Source organism: Sceloporus occidentalis, unplaced genomic scaffold (genome assembly GCF_023333645.1).
Source record: "Sceloporus occidentalis isolate IW3139 unplaced genomic scaffold, rSceOcc1.0.p SCAF_1, whole genome shotgun sequence".
Lineage (NCBI taxonomy): Eukaryota > Metazoa > Chordata > Lepidosauria > Squamata > Phrynosomatidae > Sceloporus > Sceloporus occidentalis.
Genome location: NW_028316981.1, coordinates 23654781 through 23681217, shown reverse-complemented (window position 1 = coordinate 23681217; position 26437 = coordinate 23654781). Strand labels below are relative to the sequence as shown.

The window sequence follows — 26437 nt, the reverse complement described above, 5'->3', positions numbered from 1 at the left end:
AGCAGGGCTTGTCCCATATATATGCTCATCCTCTATACATTTATTTAAAAATATTGCACATCATTTGCACCATAAGAAGGACTAAGCTAGACCAAACCAAAGGCCCTTCTGTGTTCAGCATCCCGTTTTGAACAGTGGCCAACCAGATTACTTTGATAAGCCTGCAAACAGGGCTTGAAGGCTACATCCATTCCATAATTCTATCCCCACCACATTTATATCCAATGGAATTAGTTCAATTCTGGTACTCCAAATATATCCCTTGGTTTAGCATGCACTGACCTAAAGGCACCAGATCCCATCTGATCTTGGAAGCAGGTTTAGGTCTGGTTAGTACTTGGATGACGGACCATTAAGGAATACCAGGTACTATAGACTTAGGGGAAGGCAATGGCATAAAATAGCTAACCATTCTTTGCCTCAGAAAACCTTATGAAAACCATGGAGCTGCCATATGTTGACAGGCATCTTGAAGACACAAGCACACACAGGAAGCACTTTAATGCTAAGTGTGTGTGCTTTGTGGTGCAGTTTGATAGATCTTGGGGCAGAAGTAAGAAATCCAGAGTAGACTGAAAAATTCTGACTCCTCCCCCTGTCATAAGTTCATTGTGTGCGGTGTATGAAAATATTTTCATTTGTCTATCCTGAATATGCTGAATCTACATAAAGTATTTTCTTGGCAGTGCTCTGAATTATTAAAAGAAAATTCAGGCAGGTGTTTCAGAAAAGGAAAAGGCTTTTTTAATACTATGCCTTCTTAACAGATGGGTTTCAAGCTGTTATTAATTCTATAGATAGTTTAATTATATTTGAACTATAACATTTAATATATCTTTACCATTATGACTTTTCATCTGTATCTGTTTTAATTTTTCAGGGACATAGCTGTGTTAGTCTGGAATATCACTATGCAAAGCACCTTTGAGAATGCATTTGGTAGCACAGGGTTTCGTAGACTTGGTCTACTTCCTCAGATGCACAGATGTATTTGAGGCAGTAGACCAAGTCTACAAAAGTATATGATACAATATGTTTTGCACAATTAATCTCAAAGGTGTTAAAAGGTCCCTTTGTATACTACTGTAATTTTTATAAGCCATTTTGGACCCCAGTTTTGGGGGAAAGGTGGGAATGATGATGATGTGCCAGTCAATATTATTGTGTGGTGTTGTTGTTCTTTTGGGACTTTGAGTCATCCCAACTAATGGCGACCTTAAGGCAAACCTATCATGGGATTTTCTTGGCAAGATTTTGTTCAGATGAGGTTTGCCATTGTTTCCTCTGAGGCTGAGAGAGTGTGACTTTCCCAAGTGAGTTTCATGGACAAGCGGGGAATCAAACCCTAGTTTCCAGAGTCATAGTCTGACATTCAAACCACTATGCCACACTGGCTCTTCATTACTGTGTGACCTTGACCCTATTTGGAAAGGAGGACTAATTTCTCTCCATCTTTTCTAAGTAAGGATAATATTACAGGCTGCCTGCCTGAGGACAGGGCTGGTTCAAGGCATTTGGGCACTTGAAGCAAAAGCAAAAGGATACCACCCTCAATGCCTAGAAGTCACCTGGTTGGACAGCTGACCCTTCCTTCAACAGCAGCAATGGAATCAGATCCTCCACCACACCAGTTTAGGTCAGTAGGACAACCTGTCCAGGAGGGGAATGTATAGGGGGTCAGGAAGAACAGGGCTCTCTCCCCATATTTGCCACCTGAGGCAGGTTGCCTCTCTGTGCTTAAAGGTAGAACTGGCCCCACTCAGTGGCGGAGGAAGGATGGTGGTGGAAATTTGAGGGAATATAGTGCGTGTGGGATTTTCTCTCCTCGCCAGCTCTCTGTTCATGGTGGTTGGGGCAGGTCATGGGTCACCACTAGTGGTTGCTCATCCAGGCACAGATCAGGTCTGCCATTTCTCTCAGGCTTCACCATTGTTACAGCATGGAGTATTATGGCCAGCTGGAGACTCTTTAGCATCGGAGCAGAAAGACTATTTCAGTCCCGTAAACCCATTCAGGGTTATGCCTCTAAATCTTAGCCCTCCCCAGCTCCAAGGTAATAATAGCATCTCAGTGTCCCTATCCATGCACTAATTGACTTCTGGATTAGCATTATGGGATTTGATTAATGCCAGAAGTGGTGCACTTTATCAATCAATAAGACCTCATCAATCTTATTAGCTTGTGATTTTAGTCCACCTTCAATAATGCATGCACAACAAAGTACACAGAACTGTCAAGCAAATGCAAACACTGAAGTGAGTTGTGCTTTCCTGGGAGCTTTCCTTTAAGGGGAAAAAAACCCCTACAGACCCTACTGTATCGAGAAATCTGAAATCAGCCATAGCCAACTTGACAACCTCCAGCTATATTGGCATGTGATTCCCATTATCCCTCACCATTTTTTTTAAACTGTGGGGACGGTTTGAGCTGTAGTCCAACATTTCTGTCTGGTGTTGGGTTAAATCTGTTGCAGTGGTGTGTTGCAGCAAGCATGTAACTTTCTGCATTTGAAATCAATTTAACAGTTTATTTAACTTCCTTAAGGAAGTCATAGATCAACAGCAAGAATTTTGAAAGCAATTATTTATTTGCTAAGGATAAATTAAAGTGAATTATAGTCACACATCAAGGGGATTATTGCTGTATCTACAAATATACCAAGAAGGTTAAAAGACAATAAGCATTTAAAAATCAGTGATATCACCAGATACAGAGAAATCCATAGCAAACTCACTCACTCTTTTTCTCTCTGTTGTGTGTGTGTGTGTGTGTGTGTGTGTGTAACAAGCACTTTAAGAGGAAGACAAATGCCAACACAAAATAAGCCTGTGAGCTATGTAGTTAGGTGGGGGCATGGGGTGGTGAATTTGAAGGCCTTGGGATGATTAGAACTGACAAGGAAAGGATTTTGAGGGATTCTGGGGAATTTTGAAGGCCTTTGAGAAAGGAGAGAGAGAGAGAGAGAGAAAAGCAAGTAGCAAATTGTTTTTGTGTACAATAACAGGAGTTATTGTAAGGTTTGGCTTCTCCTTAACTGTACTTGTGTTCTGCAAAAGTGGAATCTTCAAGGATGTAGAAGGGGCCCTTCTGTTTTGAGGATTTCCCCTGACCTCCAGAGACTAGGATATGTCTTTTTATCCCTCTTCTCAGGTAAGATGAGATCTGTTTTGATGACTTGACCCATGTTAGTGCTGGTTATTAAATTGTTCAGGATAGCCCATCAGATTTGGAAAGCTCAATTTTAAAATGTGGTGGTGGGGTTTTCCTTCCTCTCTTGTGAGAAGTGTGTGAGGTGGAGACAGCAGGGTATCTTAGCATCTTGGCCATTGTCTGATTTCGTAGGCAGACTGGAGTAATTCTGTGATTGCCTTACACAAAGGTGTCGGACAGGTGGCAAAAAATGTTAGACAGGTGACAAAACGCAGGCTCCAGTTTGCCAGACTTTTAAAAGGTGGTTTTTAAAAAGGTATCAAAAGAATTTTAAAGGCTAAACCCGATGGGCTTGGTTAACAATATCAAAAGATGATGTTTCTGGGTACGCGTATATATAAGATTGGAACAGTTGGGCAAAAAAAGAAAAGTCGTTCTTTTATTAGAGGAAGTTAGATACATGAAGATGGATATGAGATAAGAAGATTATATATATTAAAAAAACTGGATTTTATAGAGGATATACTTAGAAGTATGTATGTATGTGTATATGTAGAGATATGTGTACTGTACATTTGTTTGTATGTAATTTTAAATGCGTGTTTTTTTAATGTTTTTTGTTAACTCATTTTTTAAAAAAAAAATATGATGTTTCTGGGTATACACTTCTTTTGCTGTGCTTCATAGGGATGGTTATAGACATAATCTTCAGGAGAATGTACTTTTAGAAATATGACCAATTCTCATATATATTCCCGGCTCACATTCATATCCTATATACTTTCCCTATCTTTTTTTTCTTTCTTCCTCAGTATGTAGCTATGGAGGAGGTGAAATGAAGGCATTGCCACCTTCCAAATAAGAATTTTGCACACACGAATAAATTTTTCCTTTGCTCCCAGATTTCTACCATTGAACTCTTATTTGCTACCTAGAACTCTGATTTGCTGTGTTTGCATTCCCTTGGTAACTTTGTCTGCCCCTTTTCTTTGGATGCCTAAACTATATTTCTAAATCCTCTATTGAAGGTTTAAATTACTGCAGTGCTAGAAATTCAGAGACGGATGAAAAATTTCATGGGGAGACCGAATTCTTATTTGGGGAGCAATGCCTTCATTTTGACCCCCGTTACTACACCCAGCTCCTGGTCTTTATTGGCTGTCGTTTTTCCCAGAGGACCTAGGTGCGTAGGGCAGATTGTATGGAAGGAGGTGATCCCCCAAGTAGGGTGGACCGAAGCCATGAAGGGCAGGTTGTGACAGTTTTCAGGTCTCCTGGCTCCAGGAAGGGTCGCAGCTGGCGTATCAGCCGAAGCTGATAACAAGCACTCCTGGCCATCATGTCTGAGTTGACATTTGAAGGGACGAATCCAGGAGCACTCCCAGGCTTCAAACACAGTCCTTTAGGGGAAGTGTGACTCCGTCCAGGAATGGTTGACATATCTCCATATCTGAATTAGGGGGTCCAGCAACCAGTACCTCTGTCTAAAATTTAGAGTCTAAAAGGTTAATGATCCTTTCCACCTGGGAATTTGGTGTCTATGAACTATTGTGTACTCTTTCCACCAAATCATTAAGGTAGATTTTGAACAGCACCAGTATCAGTATCATTCACTAAGAAATACAGTACTGTTCCCATTGGAGTTAGATTGATCTGAGCATTGTTATGTATGTGGTTTTCCCAACCAGCTGCACACCTGTCATTGGTGGTGGTTTCTTGTCCATCTCTTTCAGACTTATTACTTTCAGGACGTGGTGTGTTAGACTAGGTCAGAAGTCCAGTTGTGCAGCCCCTTGCATTTTGCGCCAGCTTTAAGACCAAAAGTAGGTTAGTTGACTCTGCCATGAATGATTTGTGCTTTATGAAGTCACGCTGTCTGCTTGTAATCTCTCTATTTTCTTAAAGTGCTGATACATTAAGGTTGCAGCCCAGTTCCATTAAAAATCAGTGCGGGCTTTACCACTGATTCCAACTGGATGTGGATTCTCCCCTAATTACATTTTCATCTCCACTAATGGATTCTTGGGTACAAACGTTAAGTGAACAGAGCTATAATTTCCTGGGAGGTTTTTCTCCCACCACCTTCCTTTTTTTAAATATAGAGATACAGTAGCTCTGTATTTGTTCTTCTTCAGTCTTCTGGGGATGTGCCAATTCCCGGCAAGTTCTCCAAATAATAATTCTCCCACCTACTTCCTGTAAGTTTCCCTTTTTGCCTGTGGATGTTTGAAAGGCTGCTGCACAGCCACAGCCATGTTCTTACATTTTTTTCACATGCTTTTACCACACTGATATACTTTATGGTTGGGCTGTTGCTGAGGTTTCCTGAAATCGAGTTTAATCTGATTAATGTGACCTGTCCAGAGACCTCATTTCAGCCCAGAACAGCTGGTTGATCAGGCAACAAACCCAAATCAGCCAGAACAGAAATATTTTATAAACAGTGGTGTAGTAGAGCCAGGGCTCAGAAGCTCAGAAGGCTGGGATATTTTGATTAGCATTGAAAAGGAAAACCTCTGCCATTGCAAGCTTCCCTGTTCCCCCTGAGTTTAGCTGCAAGTCATCCACAGTAACTGGGAGCTGGGGAAATGGAGGGATTTATTCAGGATTAAAACATTTTAAAACATCTAACTAAATGTCTGGTTCTATACTTGATCCCTCCCCCACTTTTTGGTACCAATGAAGAGTTCGGTGGGGGGGGGGGGGATCAAATATTGCACACTGTAGTGAAATTGTTGTTGTTGTTTGCCTTCATGTCATTTTTATGTTATGACAACCCTAAAACAAACCTATCAGAAAGTTTTCTTGGCAAGATTTACTCAGAGCCTTTACCTTCCTTTGAGGCTGAGAGAATGTGACTTGCCCAAGGTCATCCAGTGGGTCTCCCCTCCAGAATCATAGTCCAATACTTAAACCACTACACCATGCTGGCTCTCTATAGAGAATCCTAATAAAGACATCCTGTGCCTGTGGTTTTGGGGAGTTCTTCTATCCTTATGGATAAACCCACAGTTATCTTCTTTTTCAAACCATATTGTTGTGAACTGTCCCTGTTGCAATACAAAACAGTTGACAACCATTCAGCAAGGCAAGGCAAGGCTGGATTATGGTGGTTGGGTCCTGGATCAGCTCCCAAAATTTGACACCCTTTGAGCAGGTCTGTGTCTGGTTTCATAGTGCTACAACAGACAGTAATAAAGAAATCTTCATGTGCAACTCTATTTTCTGGCCTGCAACTTCAACTTAGATGAATGGCCTAATTCCATGTAATTTTACTCAATTATTCAAGTAGCATACCCAGTTTTAATGACAACAGAATCATTGGGAGATTGAGGAATTTACCAGGGCAGAAGAGGAAGCAGGATACATATTTTCCCTTCAGATTTGGGCTGCTAGCTAGTGAGAAGCTTGGAGCAAGCGTACCAACTATACCATGATAATCCAGCCCTGGGCATCAGGGGAAAGAAAACGTAAGAGTTTTTAGATAGGGTTGGCTGAAACTGGAGTGTACTGCCTGAGGGAGACTGCCCAAGGTGCTACCTGGAGTGGATCTTCTGCCTATAAAAATGGCTGCTTGTCTCCATTATGCTCTGCTTGTTTTGTTTGTTTGTTTTTAATATAGCAAATATTACAGACACTTTAAATCTCCAGTAAATCACATCCATGGAATACCTCACCATATAGGGAGCATGGTAATACAGATTAGTCTGTCATGCATCTGACAAAATGAAACAAAATGAAGGTTTGACCCATAGTGGTTGGTGGTTCTGGAAGATGTTGCTTTTTGTTGTTGTTATCATTATGCTTTATATACCACTGTCGACAGCGCTATACATACAAACAATAAAATAGATAAAGTAAACCTGACCATGGCGTACAATCTAAGAAATGATAGCATAATACATATAAATAATATCTAACAATACAGGAAAGGGTTCAATAAAGTAAAGCAGGCAACAAATTTAAAACATCAAATAACAAATAATAGTCACACAATGCCTGGGAATGCTTCTCTGTACAGGATGGTCTTCAACTCAATTTTGAAACTGGTTAAAGAAGTGATGAGCAGTGAGGCTCGTGGGGGAAGGGGATTCCAGGAGTGAGGGGCAGTAAGTGACAAGGGACAAATCCGGGACGGGGCAGTGACAATCTTAGGCTGAGACAGCAGACCTTGACTACTACAATGGAGGGCACGAGTGGGAAGGTGAGGAGAAAGAAGGTTTAATAAATAAGGAGGGGCCAGCCCATGCAGGGCTTTAAAAGTCAACAACAGGAGCTTATACTGAATATGGAAGGAGAGGGGGAGCCAGTGAAGGGATGATAGTAAAGGAGAGGTATGGTCAGAGCGGTGGGTGGATGTAATAATGGGTGCAGCTGAATGCTCGACAGAAATTAAAGGACACAGGTGAGAAAGAGGAAGTCCTGTCAGAAGGATGTTACAGAAATCAATTCGCGAGACCACTAGGGCATGGACCAAAATCTTGGCAGTAGAGGCAGAGAGAAATGGTCGGATTTTGGCAATATTGTATAAAAAGAATCTACATGCCTTAGCTGTGGTCTGGATCTGAGGGATACACGACAGAGAAGAGTCAAAAATAAAACCAAGACTATGGGCTTCCTGGACTGGTCGAATAGAAATATCATCAACAGAAACAGAAAAGGAGTATTGAAGAGTAGACTTAGTTGGAAAAACAAGAAGCTCTGTAATCCAAAAACTAACTTTTCCAAGCACAACAATAACTTTAACCAAACTATTTTTTAAATGTGGCATTTAGGCCCTCAGCAGCCTTAAACTAGATAATCCTTCCAGGAGCTAAACCAGAACTGCTTTTCCACTGAATGTCAAATACAGTTGCCCCTCTGTTTTCACAGATTTGAAATCCATGCCCCTCCCATATTTGCGGGAGCAAATGGAGGGGGACTAAATGGGGCATGTGCCTGTAGCGCGTCCCAACATTCGAGAAAATGGTGCTTGAATAACGGTGAGTTTCCATTTTTGCGGGGGGGGGGGGGTGTTCCGCAAAACAGAGGGCCAACTGTACTCCAACCATTTCATTGCTGCAGATTGAGATCTGTAATTTAGAGATGCGTAAAAGAAATCATTATGCAGAGCAGAAATCTATACATTTACTATGCATAAGGCTGTCCTATTCTGGCTGTGGAGGCTACAGCAGGTGGCATTAGAGGAGACTGCAGAGTGCACTTCCTAAGAATGTTGAATCTCACAACAAATATTTCAGTATATTTATAATTCAGTTTGGCTTAGTTTTAATGGTTTTAGCCATTAGGCAGGATGAGAATAGCAGCAACTTGAAAGACATTCAAAAATATTTCTTTTCTGGGTGGTAGGAAGCCTGTGAAAAGAAAGCAAGGCACATCTTGAATTTACGTAGGTATGTGCTTAGGAGCCTGTGCGTGAGTACTTTCTAGCACATGACTGGTGAAACATAAAACAGCCCTGTGCACAACCATCTCATGAGTCCAGGTATGTGTCAGTGGTGGAGCTGGACATGGAGCCAGCATATATTGGACCACTAAGCAATGCCCAAATTGCAAAGGATGGGGAGAGGAAGTCACCTGTCTACTAACTGTCCAGTGGCTTCCCCAAGTGCTGACTTTACAAGATTACAGACAAAGTTACTTTCTGAAAAGGTTACTTTCTGGGCTACAGTCAACTAGTGGAGGTGGTGATTTGACTAAAACTGAGGTGACTCCAGGTCTTGCTTGCTGCTTGAAAGTGAGCAGCAAATGGTATTTCCCATCCTCTGCCTCTCAGTCGAGGGGCATATTATGCACAGCCAGCCAAATTGTTTTGGCTAGGAGGCAGAAAAACTCACAAACCCATCATCATCAATCATCATCACCACAACCACCATCATCATCCTATAGTCTAATTTGCTGCTATTTTATGACATCTTATACCTGCTGCCCAAATTTAAACACTACAGTTGAAAAACCATAAAACATTAAAATGTATAAATATAAAATTTTTTAAAAAACAAGCCATTTAAAAAGTTATAACAGTTATGAGTTAAAATCAAATGTTGCGATACAAATCTTAAAATTTTAAATAGCACAACATTCCCAGATCGTATCAATTTGCAAAGGCCTGCCAACACAAGAACGTCTTTACCTGCCACCGGAAGGACACCAGGGATGGAGCCATCCTGGCCTCCCTAGGGAAGGAATTCCAAAGCTTGGGAGCAGCCACCAAGCAGGCCCTCTCTCTTGTTCCTACCAAATGCACCAGAGAGGGTGGTGGGACAGAGAGAAGGGCCTCTCCGGATGATCTCAATACTCTGGTGGGCTCGTACAGGGTGATACAGTCCTTTAAATAGCCTGGACCCAAGCCATATAGTGCTTTATAGGTCAAAATGAACATTTTGAATTTTGCCCAGAAACAGACTGTCAGCCAATAGAGCTGTTGCAACAACGGATGTTTAGCCTGGAGAAGAGAAGGTTAAGAGGTGATATGATAGCCCTGTTTAAATACTTGAAGGGATGTCACATTGCGTGGGGAGCTAGCTTGTTTTCTGCTGCTCCAGAGACTAGGACCCAGAGCAATGGATGCAAGCTACAGGAAAAGAGATTCCACCACAACATGAGGAGGAACTTCCTGACAGTAAGGGCTATTCGACAGTGGAACACATTCCCTCGGAATGTAGTGGAATCTCCCTCCTTGGAGGTCTTTAAACAGAGGCTGGATGGCCATCTGTCGGGGATGCTTTGATTGAGATTTCCTGCATGGACTGGATGGCCCTTGCAGTCTCTTCTAACTCTATGATTCTATGATTCCCTGTAGCCAGCTCCAGTTAGCAGCCTGACTGCAGCTCTTTGGACCATTTGAAGTTTCTGAGCACTTTTCAAAGGCAGCCCCAGATAGAGCACATTACAGTAAGCCAAATGGATTACCACCGTGATCAGATCTGACTTCTCCAAGAATCGGTGCAGTTGGCACACAGGTTTTAGCTATGCAATAGCACTCCTGGTCACCGCTGATATCTGGGCTTGCAGGCCCAGCACTGAATCCAGAAATACCCCCAAATTACAAACCTGAGTTTTCAGGGGAAGTGTGGCCCCTGAATCCCTATTCCCGGATCTGTCTTTCAACTGATCGGAAGCATCTCTGTCTTGTCTGGATTAAGCTTCAACTTGTTTGCCCTCATCCAGTCCATTACATCGACCAGACATCAGTTTAGGACAGGGAACAGTGCTTGTGGATTTTATGAATGTCCCTTACCACATCCATGCATAAATTCATGAATGCCCACTACTATTTCTGTTGTCATGGATGTCATGCATACTTCATGCAGTGGCCTAAAAGGCCCTCCACCAGAAACTAAAAAAGGGGCCTGTTACAAACAGGCTAAAATAAAGCTGCTTTGGGTCACTTTGGAGGTATGCTGTTTAAATGATGCATGTGACCTAAGAGTCTAGAAGCTGTGCCAAAGCCACCATCCAGTCCTAAGAATTGGAGCGCAGCTTTGGCACAACTTCTGGCCTCTTAAGATGCGTGTGCCATTTAAACAGCATACCTCCAAAGTGACCCGAAGCAGCTTTATTTTGTCCTGTCTGTATGGGCCCAAGGACATGTAAAGCAGGTAATTTCTTAAGATTTTTTCCATATGAAGCTTTAATTGTGCAATCACTCTGCCTCCTTCATGGAATTTTATGCAAGATCCAGATAGCATAGTTTTTCATGTGTAAAACCTCTTTTCTTTCCTGTTGGTTCTTCTCTTCTTTTTCTCATTCCAAAAAATGAGAGCTGTTGCCCAAATTGCTGGGAGTCCTTAAAGGCACCCACAAATTTTTATATATCTTAGGAAGTGATAGCGAACCTTTTAGAGATACCCTCCAAAATGGCTTCTAGTGTCAAAGAGGGCACGTTTGCCATAGGTTTGCCACCATGGTCTTAGGCAAATTTTAATAATAGCTAAAAGAAAAGATATAGTATGACTGGGGCAAGATTTGTCTTTGGATCTTACTCTATTTATACCAGATCCAAATTACACAGAACTCCAGAGGCAATTTGAAATTAATTTGCAGTTTCTTAAGGGGAATGAGCAACATATGCACAAAAACACATGTGCATGCACGCGCACACACACACACACACACAAGCTAAGAAACAAATGTGGTAAAAGGTGAATAGTAAAAAGGCTTTGCTAATGGTGATATGTACAAACCGATGAGGCTTGCTTTGGTTCCAGAAGAGAAATGGACTCAATAGCCACCTGGAAACATGGGGAGCAGCTGGCTAATGAGGAATCTAGAAGAACACCAGCAGCATCGATACCTGCTTTCAAACTACACTGAAGAACTGTAGTCTAAGAAGTCATATATATACCCCAAAAATGTGCCTTGAAGGCAGCAGTCAAGGACTTGAAAGGATTAACTATATGCCAAATTGTTTTCCAGGAAGGAATAAATGATTGTTTAGATAAAAGACTGATGACTACAGCAAATGTTTTCGGACCAAAGACAAACATAAATTTTAGGAGAAAGGTGTTACTTCCTAAGACAAAAGGCAAATTTACACCTTAGCAAGAGAGATCCTTGTCTTTACAAGCACCACCATCCACCTCTGCCAGAATCTCATCACTGCCCTCCATACATCAAAAGGGATTATGCTGAAATCTTGAGTGATCTACTGTTGTGGATGCCTTCCTTTAAACCCAAGCTAGAGCCAACTAGTCTGGGGCCAAATGTCCTGCTATGGGGGCAATCTCAGGACACTCACATGTAATCAGAGTCCCTTTTAATATTGGTTGATATCAAATATGGGAGGGGTGATTTTGGGCTCCAAGCCTGTGGTAGAATTGCTAGGCACTGTTTGTCTGGAAGTATCAATAGTGAGACTATTTCCAGAGAGGTAGCTGTGTTAGACTATTGCCTTCTTAATGGATTTTGGGATTCCAATTCCTATCTTTGAGAAACCAATAACTTTTTGTTGCCTTAATCTAGGTTCTGAGGAGATGATGATGACGATGATGATGATGATGATGATGATATTCAGTTTCATTGGAGTTTTATAATAGCTGAAAAACTCATTGGAGTTTTATAATAATTGAATAAGTGACTGTCAGTTTTTCAGATTATATCCAAGAATCTAGGAGTCAATGAGGTAATGTGGCATATTCCAAGCAGTGTCACTTTTTGTAACTATGTTCTTATCTATGGAACTTTCATTCAGATATTTTGTCAGCCTATTTGGAATAGCTTCCAGAGCATCCATCACCATTGGAACCACCATTGGAACCACAGTTGTTTTCTTTTCTCAGAGGCACTGAATCTGAATAATCTTCCCCTTCTCTTTGTCCTCGATTTTCCTCCTCCCTCCACACCTATAATCAAAGCATTCTTTTTCTCAGCCACAGATACATCTGGCATCTTATACTCTAACTGTTTATCAGTTTGAATCTTAAAGTTTCATAGGATTTTTGCTTTCTCATTTCAGCGACTTTGTCAGGCATATGTTCCCACCAATTTTTGCAGATGGTAAATCATAAATGGTAAATCATATTTTTGCATAGATTCCAATGTGTCATTGCAGCCACTTCATAATGGCATTTCTTATATTTGGTCTGTACGATCTTATTACACAAACTAATAAGGTGCTTGAGAGTTTCATGTACTTCTCTCTGACAATCCATAGTTATCCCTGCCCCCCCTCCCCGAAGAATTGCATTGATGCTATTTGTTTGAAGTGTCTATTCTTCAACAGCAAATATAACTCCTTCATTTTTTTCAGTGTCCCATTCTGTAACCCTTTCCAGGTGTCCTGCTTCTCTGATTTTCTTTCTATGCCTTTAATATACTGACCAAATAGAGATCAGTATATTGTTTTACCAGGCTTTAAGGCAATCTTTCATTATTTTCTTGCTAGACACATCTTTTGTTTCCTCACTGTTCAGCACATTCTACATACATCTACCAACTATTTCCTTTGCTTTCTTTGATATATTTGTTCAAGTATATTTTCTGTTCTTCAACAATTTGTTTCGCTTATACTAATCCCCAGTTACCAATATTGTGTGGTAGATATTGTTGATCAATAGTACCTTGATTATGGAAACTGTGGCTTACTACCGTAATTTTCAGGGTTTTTCTATCTGTTGCATCTAGTTCTGCTTGAGGCCAATCAACAATTCCAGCACTGTACTGAAAAACTAGTATGGCCTAGGAGTTTACAGCCTGAATTATGCTCCTTCTACTGCTAGGTTTTGATTTTAGGACTTGTTTATTGTTTTTGTGTACTCAATATTAATAATTTATTTTACTTTCTTATGTTGGATATCCTCTGCTTGTAGTATTCCCAGGTACTTGTAGTGTTCATCATGGTTGAGGCTTTTAATGATATTTCCATCAAAGAGTTTTCTTCCTTTTGATTCAGCAGTTTTAATTCTGTTTATTGATAGTGTAGTACATTTATCAATTCCAAATTCCCTTGAGATGTCTTGGCTAAATAGTCTTACAATAATGAATATGGATCCAATTTTTGATGCTGACTTTCCATATACAGTAGTTTTAAATTATCCATATACAATGAATTGTTTGGTTTTCCAGCTTCCTTTGATAGTTCATATCCCTGATTTGCTTTCTTTACTATTACTGCAAATGGCATTATTACAAAAACTACTAATAAGGTAAAGAAGGAGTCACCCTGAGAAACTTTACACCTAATACAGTGGGCCCTTGATATCCACTGGGGTTTTGGTATCCAACCCCCCCCTTCCGTGGATACCAAAATCAGTGGATGCTCAAGTCCCATTATATACAATGGCATACTAAAATGGTGTCCCTTATAGTGTTGCCAATCACCCTTGAAGGAAATTCCCCAATTGGCTTCCTGGAATGCCCCCAAATTTCCCAGAATGGGGCGGGACTTTCAGGTCGGGGGTGGGACTTCTGGGTCAGGGGCGCAAGGCACTATGGGAAGGCTGAAGGAGGCAGGACTTCTAGGATGGGAGATATGTCGGGAGGTTTTTTGGGGGGTGGGAAGGTATTTTTGGCCAGTTTGTTTGGGGTGGGAAGGTTAATTTTTTCTGTAGGCTGAATTTCCCAGAATCTTCCCAGAAATGTAGCAATCCGGGCAATGACACGGAAAAACATTGACATTTCCAATTTCCAGGAAAAATCCCAGAAATTGGCAACACTGGTCCCTTATAAAAATGGCAAAATCAAGAGTTCACTTTTGGGAAATTTTATTTGAATATTTGCGAGCCATGGATGGTTGAATCTGTGGATGTAGAATCCATGGATATGGAGGGCTGACTGTATTAACTCTAGAAGATGCTTGTCTATTTACTGTTAACAGGGTTTTCCATGATTTCATTAGAGCTGAGAGGAATTTTTGGTAGTAAATCCATGCTATGTGTTAACTCATCTTTCAGCTTTATAGTTTTTCAATCTCATTTTGTCAATTTGTTGTTGTTGTTGTTGCTGCTGTTGTTATTGAAAGAGGAGTTGCTATTTCTATTTAGAGTCTTGGTTCACCTGGTTAGTACTTGAATGGAAGATTGCCAACAAACACCGGGTGCTATAAGCCCTATTTCAGAGGAAGTAGCTGGCAAACCCACTTCTGAGTATTACTTGCCTAAAAAACCCTTAGGAATTCATGGGATCCCCATAAGTCAACACACAAATTGAAAGCACACACACACACATTACCTTAAAAAGAAATGGGCCAGTATTCTGTATCAGCTACTTAATGAAGTACTGTACTTAATTCAGGAATCTCTCTTGGCCTGACTCTCTCCATCATTCATCCATGCTCCAGTCACTAGAGTTATGGGGAGTTACAATCATGACAACAGTGCTGCAATTATGACTAAGTAGCAATCATGAATAAAGAACAGTTACATACCACTCATGACTAAATAGCAATAGTGACTATGGAAAAATTATCTAACTGTTCCGTATGCACAGTCACTACTTAGTCACAACTGGGACACTATTGCCAGGATTGTGACTCCTCCCGCCCAACCTACTTTACCAGATGTTAGCTGCATGGGGAGAAGGAAGTCCATTCTGCCGGTGACTGGAGTGAGTGAGTGATGTTTCCGTCAGGTTCTCTGGGGAGATCAGGCCAAGATAAGTTATTTAGGCTGCATCTGCACTACAGAAATAATCCTCTTTGACACCACTTTAACTGTGGTGGCTCAATGTTATGGAATTTTGAGAATTATAGTTTTGTATAAGTATAGTCTCTGTCAGAGAGCTCTGGTGCCACAAAAATGACAGTTCCCAGAATTCCATAATGCTGAACCATTGCAGTTAAAGTGGTGTCAAACTGGATTATTTCTGCAGTGTGGATACATCCTAAGTACTGTGCACTTAAGTCAGTTAACTATACTTAACTAAGGCCCAGTACAGACAGTTGAAAAGCGCCAGACTGTGGGTGGGGTGAGGGTTGAGCATCCTCATGCTCTAAGCCCTACCACCACCAGTAGGGCACCATTGTGGCATGCGCCAGTCTACATGCTGCGTGGCACATGATGCACTTCTGGCACAGTGCTGAAATGGCACAGCACAGAAACAGCGCAGAAACAGCGCAGCACTGAAACGGTGCACCGAAACAGTGCAGCAGCTATGGAGCCCTTTCGAGGACACAAAAAGGAGCTGGTTTTCCAGCTTCCTTTTGTGCTCTATGGAGGCTAGATCGGTGTCATGACATGCGGTTGCTGGAGCACCGATCTGGCCAGTAAAGGGGCAGCTGCAGACTGCCCCAAAGGGGCAGTGTGTATAGCCCCTAAGTAACTGATACAGAATACTGGCCTTGATTTGTAATATGCCTGTAGTTCAGCATAGCACTTCGTTCATCTGATGAAGTGGACTCTAGTCTGTCAAAGCTTATGCCATAATAAATATTGCTATTTAAAGTAGGTGTCAGGGAGGCTCAAAAAATCTGACAGTGATTTGCCAATGGGTTCCTAGATAATTAGCCCAAAACAACAAACACATTTTGAACACCATGGGCAGACAATCTCATCAATGTCTGTTGAAAGAACAGAGGCGGGGAAGAGCATCCACTTTTTCTTCTGTCTCTGTGAACAAAATGGTGCTTTAGATGCATTAGTGGTCATGCTTGATGCAATTCAAGAACACATCTTAAAACATCACAGAGAAAATAAGCAGCACAAAATCAAATACTGTATATACTTATGTATAAGTCTATAAATTTTAGTCATAAAATTGACCCAAAAACCCTGGTTATACTTACAATGTGAGTAATGTACATTATCAAAAGATGAGAGCTTAATCCCTCCTGACCTTGGAACACCTAAAAGAAGCACCGACCCCCTTTACTCTCTCATCCATCCAGCCTTTTGGATGAGCACAAACAGTTATGTCTGCTGGAACATGTCTGCTTTGGGAACATTTTCCTTTGCTTCATCCTTTACATCCTTTCTTACATATCCCTAAATTTTACTTTTGATTTATCCATGGCTCATAGCAAAATCCATAATTTTGACTCCAAAACTTGCACCCCCTATTAGAAACAGTTTTAGAAATGCAACAACCCCTATTCAAAGCTCCATCTGCTGCAACATTAAAACCAAATGCCTCCTTAAATAAAAAGGTTTTTAACCTATTGGCAAAAAGGGGGCCAATTGGACCCATTGGGGAAGGGAATTCCACACATTAGGTGCAGCCACCAAAAAGAATCTTTCCTGTGTCATCACCAGGTGTGAGCCACCATTGGTTAGCCAGCCTTCCAGAGCAACAGAGAACAATTCTTCTCTTGCGTGACAGGCCTTCAGATACTTTAAGACTGCTGTCATGTCTTCCCTTAATCTTCTTTTCTCCAAGCTAAACATGCCAATGTCTTTCAACTACTCCTTATAGGACTTGATTTCCAAGATGTCACAGCATCCCAGTCACCCTCTGCTAGAGGTGCTCCATTTTGTCAGTGTCATTCTTAAATGATTACAGTATATACAGAACCGGGAAGAGTGCTACTAACCTCAGCCTTTCTCTGTTACAAATGCTCTTTAGGATGAATTCCTATCCCAGAAGACGTTCACAAAAGCCAACCAGTTTTAGGTTTAAGATGGTGCTTTTGATTTTGAGCAGAAGCCCATAGGAGTTGTTGGAATTTGTAACACCTTCTCAGAGGGCAAGACAATCCTGAACCTTCAGATATTTTATAGATGAAAGCCAGGACAAGGTGATCAAGCAATATCAGAGTGTAGTCAAGATGGCAAAAGTTATTAATGAGGAAGAACACGCAAGCTAGGCGAGTCTGGCAGCAGTTTGCTTTTGCTTGAGCCTACTGGGAAGGGCAACTTCCCCCTTCTTCTCCTTTCCCCCAGCTCTCCCTTTTCCCCTCATCTCCTTTGACTTACCTGAGGACAAACTACTTTTTCACAGTGAATTCAGTTTTCAGTAATTGAAGTAAGCTGAGGACAAAGAGGGAAAGGGGGAGGAGAAAGGAACTGGGACATTTAAAAAGTAATTGAAAAAGTGGGATGACAGAGGATTAATCTGGACTCCCCTTGCCAAATCTGGACAGTTGGAGGCTATGCAACCCTGGACTTTTTTCAGTTACATTATTATAGATGTTGGTGTGATTCCAGGAAATGTAATAAATAATGTAACTGAATTGAAGACACTGATGTGTAATGTTCTTTCCCATATTCAAAGATAAGTACATAAAAAGAGCCAAGCTGAGCCAGAGGCTTATTTCTCACACAGCGTGCTTCCCAAAATGGCTGACTAGATGCTTGTGGGAAGTCCACAAGTTGGACCTGAGTACGACAGCAGCTGTCGTTTACGTTTCTTGGCAACTGTTGCTGTGAGGCATGCTGCTTCTGGTACTGGAGGTGATGCATAGCCATCATGGTTAGCAGTCCTTGATAGTTTTGTTCACTGTGAATCTGTGCAATATTTGTCCAGTACTTTGCCCCCTCCCTTTGCCTGTGTAGCTCAGCTCATCCATCTTTCCTTCCCATTCCACAGCTAAGCGCCCTCAATCTCAACTTATTTATTTATTTAAAACATTTTCCAGCCACTTTCAATAAGCAGCTTATGAAAAAGAGAAAAGCCATTGCATCTAAACTAAAACCACACAATAATAAAGTCATGAAAAGACTACTGAGCATGTCAGCAAAAGCACACAAAGCCATTTTTTTACATCAAGTGGGGCAGGGTATGTGTAGGGAGAACTCCCTTGGAGGAAAGAAAGCCTTTTCCCCTCAGTTGTAGGGGAATCGTTGTGGTATCACAAAAGAACAAACATGGTATTTTATTTAAATCGTTATATTGTATTTTGACTGCTAGACATACGGTAGGCATAAACTGCACTGCAGAAATACAGTCGGCCCTTCTTATACACAGATTTTTTATACACAGATTCAAGCATCCATGGTTTGAAAATGTTCAAAAAAAAGTATCAATTTCAAATATCAAACCTTGATTTTCCATTTTTTATAAGGGACACCATTTTGCTATGTCATTATATTTAATGGGACTTGAACATACACGGATTTTGTTATCCACAGGGGATCTTGGAACCAAACCGCATCGTATAACAAGGGTCCACTGTAATTCAGCTTGACACGGCTTTAACTGCTATGACTCCATCCTATGGAATCCTGGGATTTCTAGTTTGTTATGGCACCAGTACTTTCTGACAGAGAAGGCTAAATGTCTCACAAAACTACAAATCCCAGAATTTCCCAGCATGGAGCCATGGCAGTTAAAACTGCATTATTTCTACAGTGCAGGTTAGACCATAGAGAGAGGGATTTCCCCCCCTTCTTGTTGATGAAATAAATGGGCTAGTTTTGAATGCTATGTTGCTTTAACATGGTTGTGGCAACATCATTTGCTACTCTGCCTCAGATGGCAAAATGTGTTGTGCTCATCTGCTCAGTCAGAACAAAATGCCAAAGCTGAAAGGAGTAAAGACCCCATTCTTAGCTGAAGCTATTTTGATTTAGCATAATGAGGGCATACAGAATAGGAATCTGTTTACCCCGAAGGGCTCTTGATGTTCCCAGGTAAAGCAGTGGTCAATCATATCTGTACATCTGAGGCCAAGTGGTCACGGGAGAGAGTTCAGAAGCTTCTGGGAAATTCATTTCTACATGATTTCCAATAGATTACAAAGCAGTAACAGAAAGGCTTCTCCTTACCCCAGAATAACCAAAGGTAGCAAACCTAGACTAAATTTTAAAGTAAAAGCACTGACTCAGTTCTGGCAGTGAAAATTAAGCTCTGGATTGAGCATGGGCTCACATACCCTCCTCCAACAGTCCCATAGAGTTGGGGGCGACTCAAGGGCCATCCAGTCCAACCCCTGCCATGCAGGAATACACAACCAAAGCACTCCTGACAGAGGGCCATCTAGCCTCTGCTTAAAAATCTCCAAAAAGGAGACTTCACCACACTCAGGCTGCATCCACACTGTAGAAACTGTCCATCTTAGCACCACTTTAATTGCCATGATTCAGTACTATAGAATTCTGGGAATTATTGTTTTGTGAGACATTTAAGCCTTCTCGTGATTCTATGATTCTATGAGCTTCAGGCTCTGTCAGAGAGCTCTGGTGCCGCAACAAAAAACAGTTCCCAGAATTCCATAGCATTGAGCCATGGCAGTTAATGTGGGGTCAGACTGGATTATCTCTGCAGTGTAGATGCAGTCTACAAGGCAGCATATTGTATTGTCAAACAGCTCTTACTGTCAGGACGTTCTTCATAATCCTCAGGTGAAATCTTTTTTTCCTTTTTTCTGACTCACGGCGGCCCAGTGTATGAGACATTGCCAAGACCCCCTGTTCTCCACTGCTCTGCTTAGATCCTATAAATTCATACCCATAGCATTCCTAACAGAGTCTATCTAGCGTGCTGGCTTCCTCTCTTTCTCCTTCTCTCTACCTTTCCTAGCATTATTGTCTTTTCTAATAAGTTATTCCTTCTCATGATGTATCCAAAGTACTACAGTCTCATTTTAACCATCTTGGCTTCCAGATAGATTTCATGCTTGATCTGTTCAAGGACCCTTCTGTTTGTCTTTTTGTCTCTCCACAGTATCTTCAGCACTCTCACCACATCTCAAATGAATTTCTTCACTGTCCAGCTCTTGCATCCATACATGGTAATAGGAAATACAGTGGCTTGTACAATTCTAACTTTTGTGCTCAGTGGTATGCCTTTACTCTTTAGGATCTTTTCTAGTTCTTTCATAGCTACCTTTCCTATTCCTAGTCTTCTTCTGATGTTTGATCCCCGAAGACTTGGGCAAAAGCAAATGGTTGCAACCTCTCCTAGCTTGTAGGTTCTTCCTCATCAATTGCCATCTCGATCCCACTATGATGTTGTTTGGCCACACGTGTTCCAGTATTCATCTGTGAAATGTTGGAGGGTGTGTGCTCAGAGGTAGCCCCGTTCCTTGCTTCCACCTAAATGTCTGTTCCCTGAACCATTGTATGGATCCTGATTCTGGCTGGTGGATTTTGGGGTTTCAGGAAAAAAAGGAACAACCTAAACAGTAAAAGCAAATCGCTCCCACCAACCCAACATCTGCCTACCCCATGTTTTACAGATTTGAAATCATTCTTCTGAAATCTATATTTTTTTAAAACCCAGCTTTGGGAGATGCTTTCAAAACCCTGAAATCCTATGTTTTTAAAATCAAATCCTTTCAAGGCAATTCTGTGAACAATCACCATGAGACAATTCAGTAATTTTACCTCTCATTTTCTCCAACCCTAAAACACCCCCTGAGACAGCAGCATTGGTAACTGCAAACATTGCAACCTTTCAAATTCAGAGTATGTGCATTTGACTTTAGCTGTTTGGAAATTACTTTTAAGTTGTGTCCTACAAATTGTTTCAACTCTAATTTATTTTTTTCCAGTTCTACAGTTCGAGTAATGTCAACGATATATGTAGTTCATTAAGGGTCTAACGAACTGATGCACTTAATAAGAGATTGCATTTTAGGTTGCTCCTGTTTAAGCAGTCAGGATTGATGGGATCAGAAACATGACTATGGTGCAAGAGTTTATTTTATTTTATTCTGTCATATACTGATCTGAAACATGCTGCAGCAAGCTATTTATTTTAAAGCTCAAGGTTTGGAAGTAATTAGCTACATAACTATTTATTTGTAATGATAATACTTAGGTCTGTTAATGCCTATGTTTTCTCTGCAAAAATGTCTACATTAAGGAAGAGACAATTCTTGGACTCTAATAGCAAATCTTTTGTTTCTTTGTCCCTATTAGGCTGCTAAATATAAACTTGAGAAGATCTGATATAAAAAGTCCCACCTGTGCCTCTGGGAAGATATGATCCTGAGAAGAAAGGTAGGAGGAATACATTACCAACATGCCAACATGTGTGTGTAAAGGTTAATCAGTATTTTAAAGTCATATGTGGTGAGATTTCTAAGAATCTTAAGATGTACCTCCCCAATCCTAAAATCTGGTGCTGAAATTTTTACCCTGGCCTCCTCCTTCTATGGAATTGAGATAAATGTCCTTTAGAGTTGTGGGCTGTTTTCATGGAAATTCCACATGTGTTGTTTCTGGAACTGGTAAAAATATTGCTTTTATTCCATCAGGCACTTAGGGATGTGGATAGGTGGGGCCTGTAATAAAATGGTACAGTGTGGTATGCTCCTCTTCAAAGTGCTAGCCAGCTGTGATCTTTACCTAGATACTCCATTCCATGCTTCCTCCTTCGTTTTCTGACTATCATTCCCCACATTGCGGTCTCTTCCAACTCTATGATTCTATGAGTGCTCTGTGGTTTCTGGGTACACTCGGCCTTCACAGAGCTGGTTTTGCGCATCCCTACTCTGCTGAGTGCTCACCCCTCCCATAAATATGTTTATACAAGTGTGCTGATACCTCCCTCTTGTGCGATGCAAGAATTTATACACAGAGAGCCTTCATTGCTGGTATACTGCATATTGATTCTCACTAAGAGAGAGAGAGAGAAATGTTTTTGTTTTTGTGTTTTTTAATTAGTCTTTTTGTATTCTTCTTTCCCCCTAGTTGGTGCATTCTGATTTTTTTTTAATTTGTGTTTTTCAAAACTGTTGCATACTGTCCTTTGAATAATTTTCTGTTGGAATGTGGATTATAAATAATCACAAAGAAATAAATCAACACTCATACTCTGTATTAGAGTTCTCTACATAATAGCACAAAGAGACTCCATATTCTACACACAAAAGATTTAATGTTGATCAATGCTGTTTGTATACCCTGAGTTTATTTTTACTTTGATTTTTTTTAGATTAAGAGAACTCTGTTTGTATGCTGCATTCCCAGTTCCAATTTTAGAGATTCAGAATTAAATTATGCCTCCCCACCTCCCCTGCAACCACCCCAGTCTCAGGACTAGATAAACTACACGTGATCATGGGCTTTACTTCTTTAACAGAAAATTTGGAGCTGGAGGTAGAAATAACATGGAAAGAATAGGAACAGGTCGCAGTACCACAAAACAGGAAGAACTGCTCAGTATGTTTCACTGAAGTTACTGGGGTTGGTTCCAGGAGGCTCCGTGGATACCAAAATCCATAGATACTCAAGTCCCATTATGGGAGAATAAAATAGTGTCCCTCATACAAAATGGCAAAATCAAGGTTTACTTTTTTGAACTTTTTTTTTTGTGGGAATCTGGGAGCAGAATTGGTAGATAACAAGGGCTGACTATAACAGTATGTACATGTGAAAAGAAGGGCTGACTATAACAGTATGTACATGTGAAATGAAACAACCAGGTCAGGCAGGCTTTGCACAAGGAAACAGAAATATTTCCAACCTCCTAGAGACCTCTTGAAAGGTCCCCCCTCGTACCTTTTCTAATCTTTGGTTACAGCAGAGTGCCCAGTGAATCCCACCCTTTGCTCATCTTGATTATTTGGACTTCAGATCTGATAATTCCTGATTGTTGGCCAAGTTGTTTGGGGCTTCTTGGAGCTGAAGTCCAAATCAAATGGAGGACCATAGATTGGAAACCACTGATCTATACCATAGTGCCCCACAGAATGGCAGAACAGAATATTTTCTTCCTTCAGAGTAGGGGAGGATAGTATTTCATGGGGGACAGTGCCAAATCTCAACAGCATGGTTCTCAACAAGTTTGGCTGCTGTTGGAATCCATGTCAGTGGGGTGGTGAACCAACTCCGGATTTTATACTGAACTTTAAAAGAGCTGTCCAAGGTGTTGCACCCTGGATAGCTTCTTTTAAAGTTCAGTGTTAAACCCCCTCTAAGAGGAAAGACACTAGTCCTGAGCAAATGGGGTGTGCAGCGACCACAGAAATAGGCATGTGTCGGAGTGCATTCATTTCTTTGGACCACATGTCATCCCACTGCTGCCTAGGAATGTTTATAGCATTCTAGTATGAAACAATTACTAATAATTTTTTTCAAACAGTTCTGTTGACCAACATAATGGCTAATATGGAGTTTATTGTGTGATATTAAAGTGTTGCTTAAGATGTTATTAGTTCCCTGCATGGAATGTTTTTGTGTCAAAAGAAGCATGAATTCATGCAAATGAATTGGATGAATACTGGGACTTGAAAAATTTCTTTCTTTGGACTACTAGAATCCACCACCACCCATGTCAATCAGCATGGCCAATGGTCATGCTGCTGCTATTGTGTGTCTTCAGGTCATTTCTGACTTTTGCCAATTTTAAGGTGACCCTATCATGGGGTTTTCTTGGCAAGATTTGTTCAGAGGAGATTTGCCATTCCCCTGAGGTGGAGAATATGTACCTCGTCCAAGGTCATCCAGTGGGTTTTATGACCCAGCTAGGCATTGAACCCTGGTCTCCAGAGTCACAGCTCAACACTCAAACTGTTTCCCCAGGGTCTGGCCTTCTGCACCCCTCCTTAATGCCAATATCAAATTGATATCAAAAGAGATGTTTAGAGCACAACAGGAAGGAGCTCAAGAGCACATAGCCAAGGACAGAGTGTATCTGTATAATACAGGGGTAGGCAACCTTTTTGAGCCGGGGGCCGGGTTGCTGTCCCTCAGACAACTGGGGGGGGGGGCGAAGCTGGGGGTGGAGCTTCCACCCTCTGGGGCGGAGCTGCACACTGGGGGCAGAGCTTCCACCAAAGCCCCGCTGGGAGGAGGAGACGTGCGCCTGCCCTCTCCTCCTCGGTCCCTTTCTGGCCAAACACCCCCAACCTGCATTCCAAAACACACACAACAGCACATTTGTGCATTTCACATGGCTTTACTTAACGTGGCCTCATGCATATTTCAGAGGCTTATTCCATAACCAAACCCCTTGGGTTTAACACTTAGCATGGTTTAACATGGCTATGCATATTGAACATGCCAAGGTGGTTTCACCGTTCTTGCACCAAGTGTACTTCTCAGAAGTGTGTACTTGGTCAAGGGACTTTGGTTTTTCTTCACTGCACATGAGTTTGTAAAAATCACAGCAATTTACATTGGCCTTGCCTCAGAGGCTTGCTGATATCAATATCACCATTAAAGAACCAAAAACACACAGAAAAGGCACTTTGGAAAGTCACACTCTCTTGGCTTCAGAAACAGTGCGTGCATGCCTCTGAAGCTGACTCATATCATCATCATCATCATCATCATCATCATCACCACCACCACACACGATCACTGTCAAAACAAGGGAGACTTGTTAGCATTAAAAGCACCCAAAACACACTTTGGTAGGCGACACTCTCTCGGCTACTGAAACAGTGCCTGCATGCCTCTCAAGCTGACTCATCATCATCATCATCATCATCATCATCATCATCATCATCACACTATCATTGTCAAAGCAAGGGAGACTTGTGAGCACTTAAAGCACACAAAATAAAATTAAAAAAACCTTGAGGCCTCTGGCCACTCACCACCTCCTCCTTCTGCTCCCCCTCCTCCTCTTCCTCCTCCTCCTCCTCCTTCTGCTCCCCCTCCTCCTCTCCCTCCTCCTCCTCCTTCTGCTCCCCCTCCTCCTCTTCCTCCTCCTCCTCCTCCTTCTGCTCCCCCTCCTCCTCTTCCTCCTCCTCCTCCTCCTTCTGCTCCCCCTCCTCCTGCTCCTCCTCCTCCCCCTTCTCCTCCCCCCTCCTCCATGCGCCGCACGGCCTAGGGGCGGGGCGGAGGAGGCAGAGGAGAAGGAGGTGGGCGGTGTGGGGCTTCCCCCTTTGCCTCCTCTGCCCCAGGCCGTGCAGCCCTCCTCTTCCTCCTCTGCACGGTGGAGGAGGAGGAGGGCAGTGCGGTCAAGCGGTCATGCAGCCCAGGAGGAGGTGGAGGACGAGGCAGCAGCACCAGGGCTGGGGCTGGTCCTGCTGCCTCCGTGGGCCGCATCCGGCCCGCGGGCCAGGAGTTGCCGACCCCTGGTATAATACCTTCACTGATAGGAGGGATTGTAGGTGATAGATCTTGGGTTTGCAAGTGAACAGAAGTCCAGGTTCACTTCCCTCTGGGAGTGATACTCCTTTGTCCAAGAATATTTGCACTGATTGTCCGGCCATTCACACCTTCCATTCTTCCATCCTGGAAGCTACCACTTAATCCTGAATTTCTGCCCAGGGCCAGATTTTCCACAATAAATATCAAGCACCCCCAGTTCAGTCTCATTTGAGGTCAGACAGACACTCTGTCCTTATCTTGCTTGATTCCTCAGCATAGCTGGCCGTACCATGGTCCTAAGGCAGCTTGCTGAGCCATTTCCACTTCACAGTGTCCCCTTGATTGGAGCTTTGCATCTGGAATCAGTACAGTATCTCCTTCTGCAATCCTATTAGTTGCTGTTTGCTACCACCTTTTACATCATTGGCTATTGAATGTGTGCACAAGTGAGTGTTTTTGTGTGAAAGGTGATCCCCTTTTGATTCATAAAAAAATCTATGTGAACTAGAACTCTGGAGTTCTGTTTCTTGGAATTGGTATGCACAGGCTTGATCCCCACTTTAATTCCCCAAGCCCCCTTGGCTGCTGTCATTTGAGTGAATAAAATCCGCCTATTTGAAAATTAATTATGGTGCCCTCCTGGGACCCTGACATTTTAGGTAACAAAACAACTACACCATTCTGGGTCCTCTGGTGATGCTAGATGGGGATATAGGAAGTTGTGGCTCCCTCCCAAAAAGAAATTTAAAGTCATGTAGTGATTTGAGTACTGGACCAGATATGTGAAAAACAAGGGCTTGAATTGCTTCTTGGCCATGGGTGATCTTGAGCAAGTTACACTTTTTCTCAGCCTCAGAGGAAGGTGATGATGTACCTGTTCTGAAGGACTCTTGCCAAGAAAACCCTTTGATAGGTTCACCTTAGGA

General features: G+C 41.9%; 1 protein-coding gene across 6 annotated transcripts in view; it reads left to right on the top strand.

The window, feature by feature from the left end:
• Positions 1-26437, top strand: part of LOC149321201 (gamma-aminobutyric acid type B receptor subunit 1-like) — a 204411-nt gene that overhangs the window by 22491 nt on the left and 155483 nt on the right. For 4 of the 6 annotated variants that reach the window (XM_089516581.1, XM_089516590.1, XM_089516554.1 and 1 more), the window contains one exon: positions 21387-21467. In XM_089516581.1, the coding sequence (XP_089372707.1) occupies positions 21450-21467 (18 nt within the window). In that variant the 5' untranslated portion in view covers positions 21387-21449. Of the gene's footprint in view, positions 1-4883; positions 4978-21386; positions 21468-26437 lie in introns of all 6 variants that reach the window. The other 2 variants (XM_089516563.1, XM_089516571.1) reach the window with 2 other exon arrangements.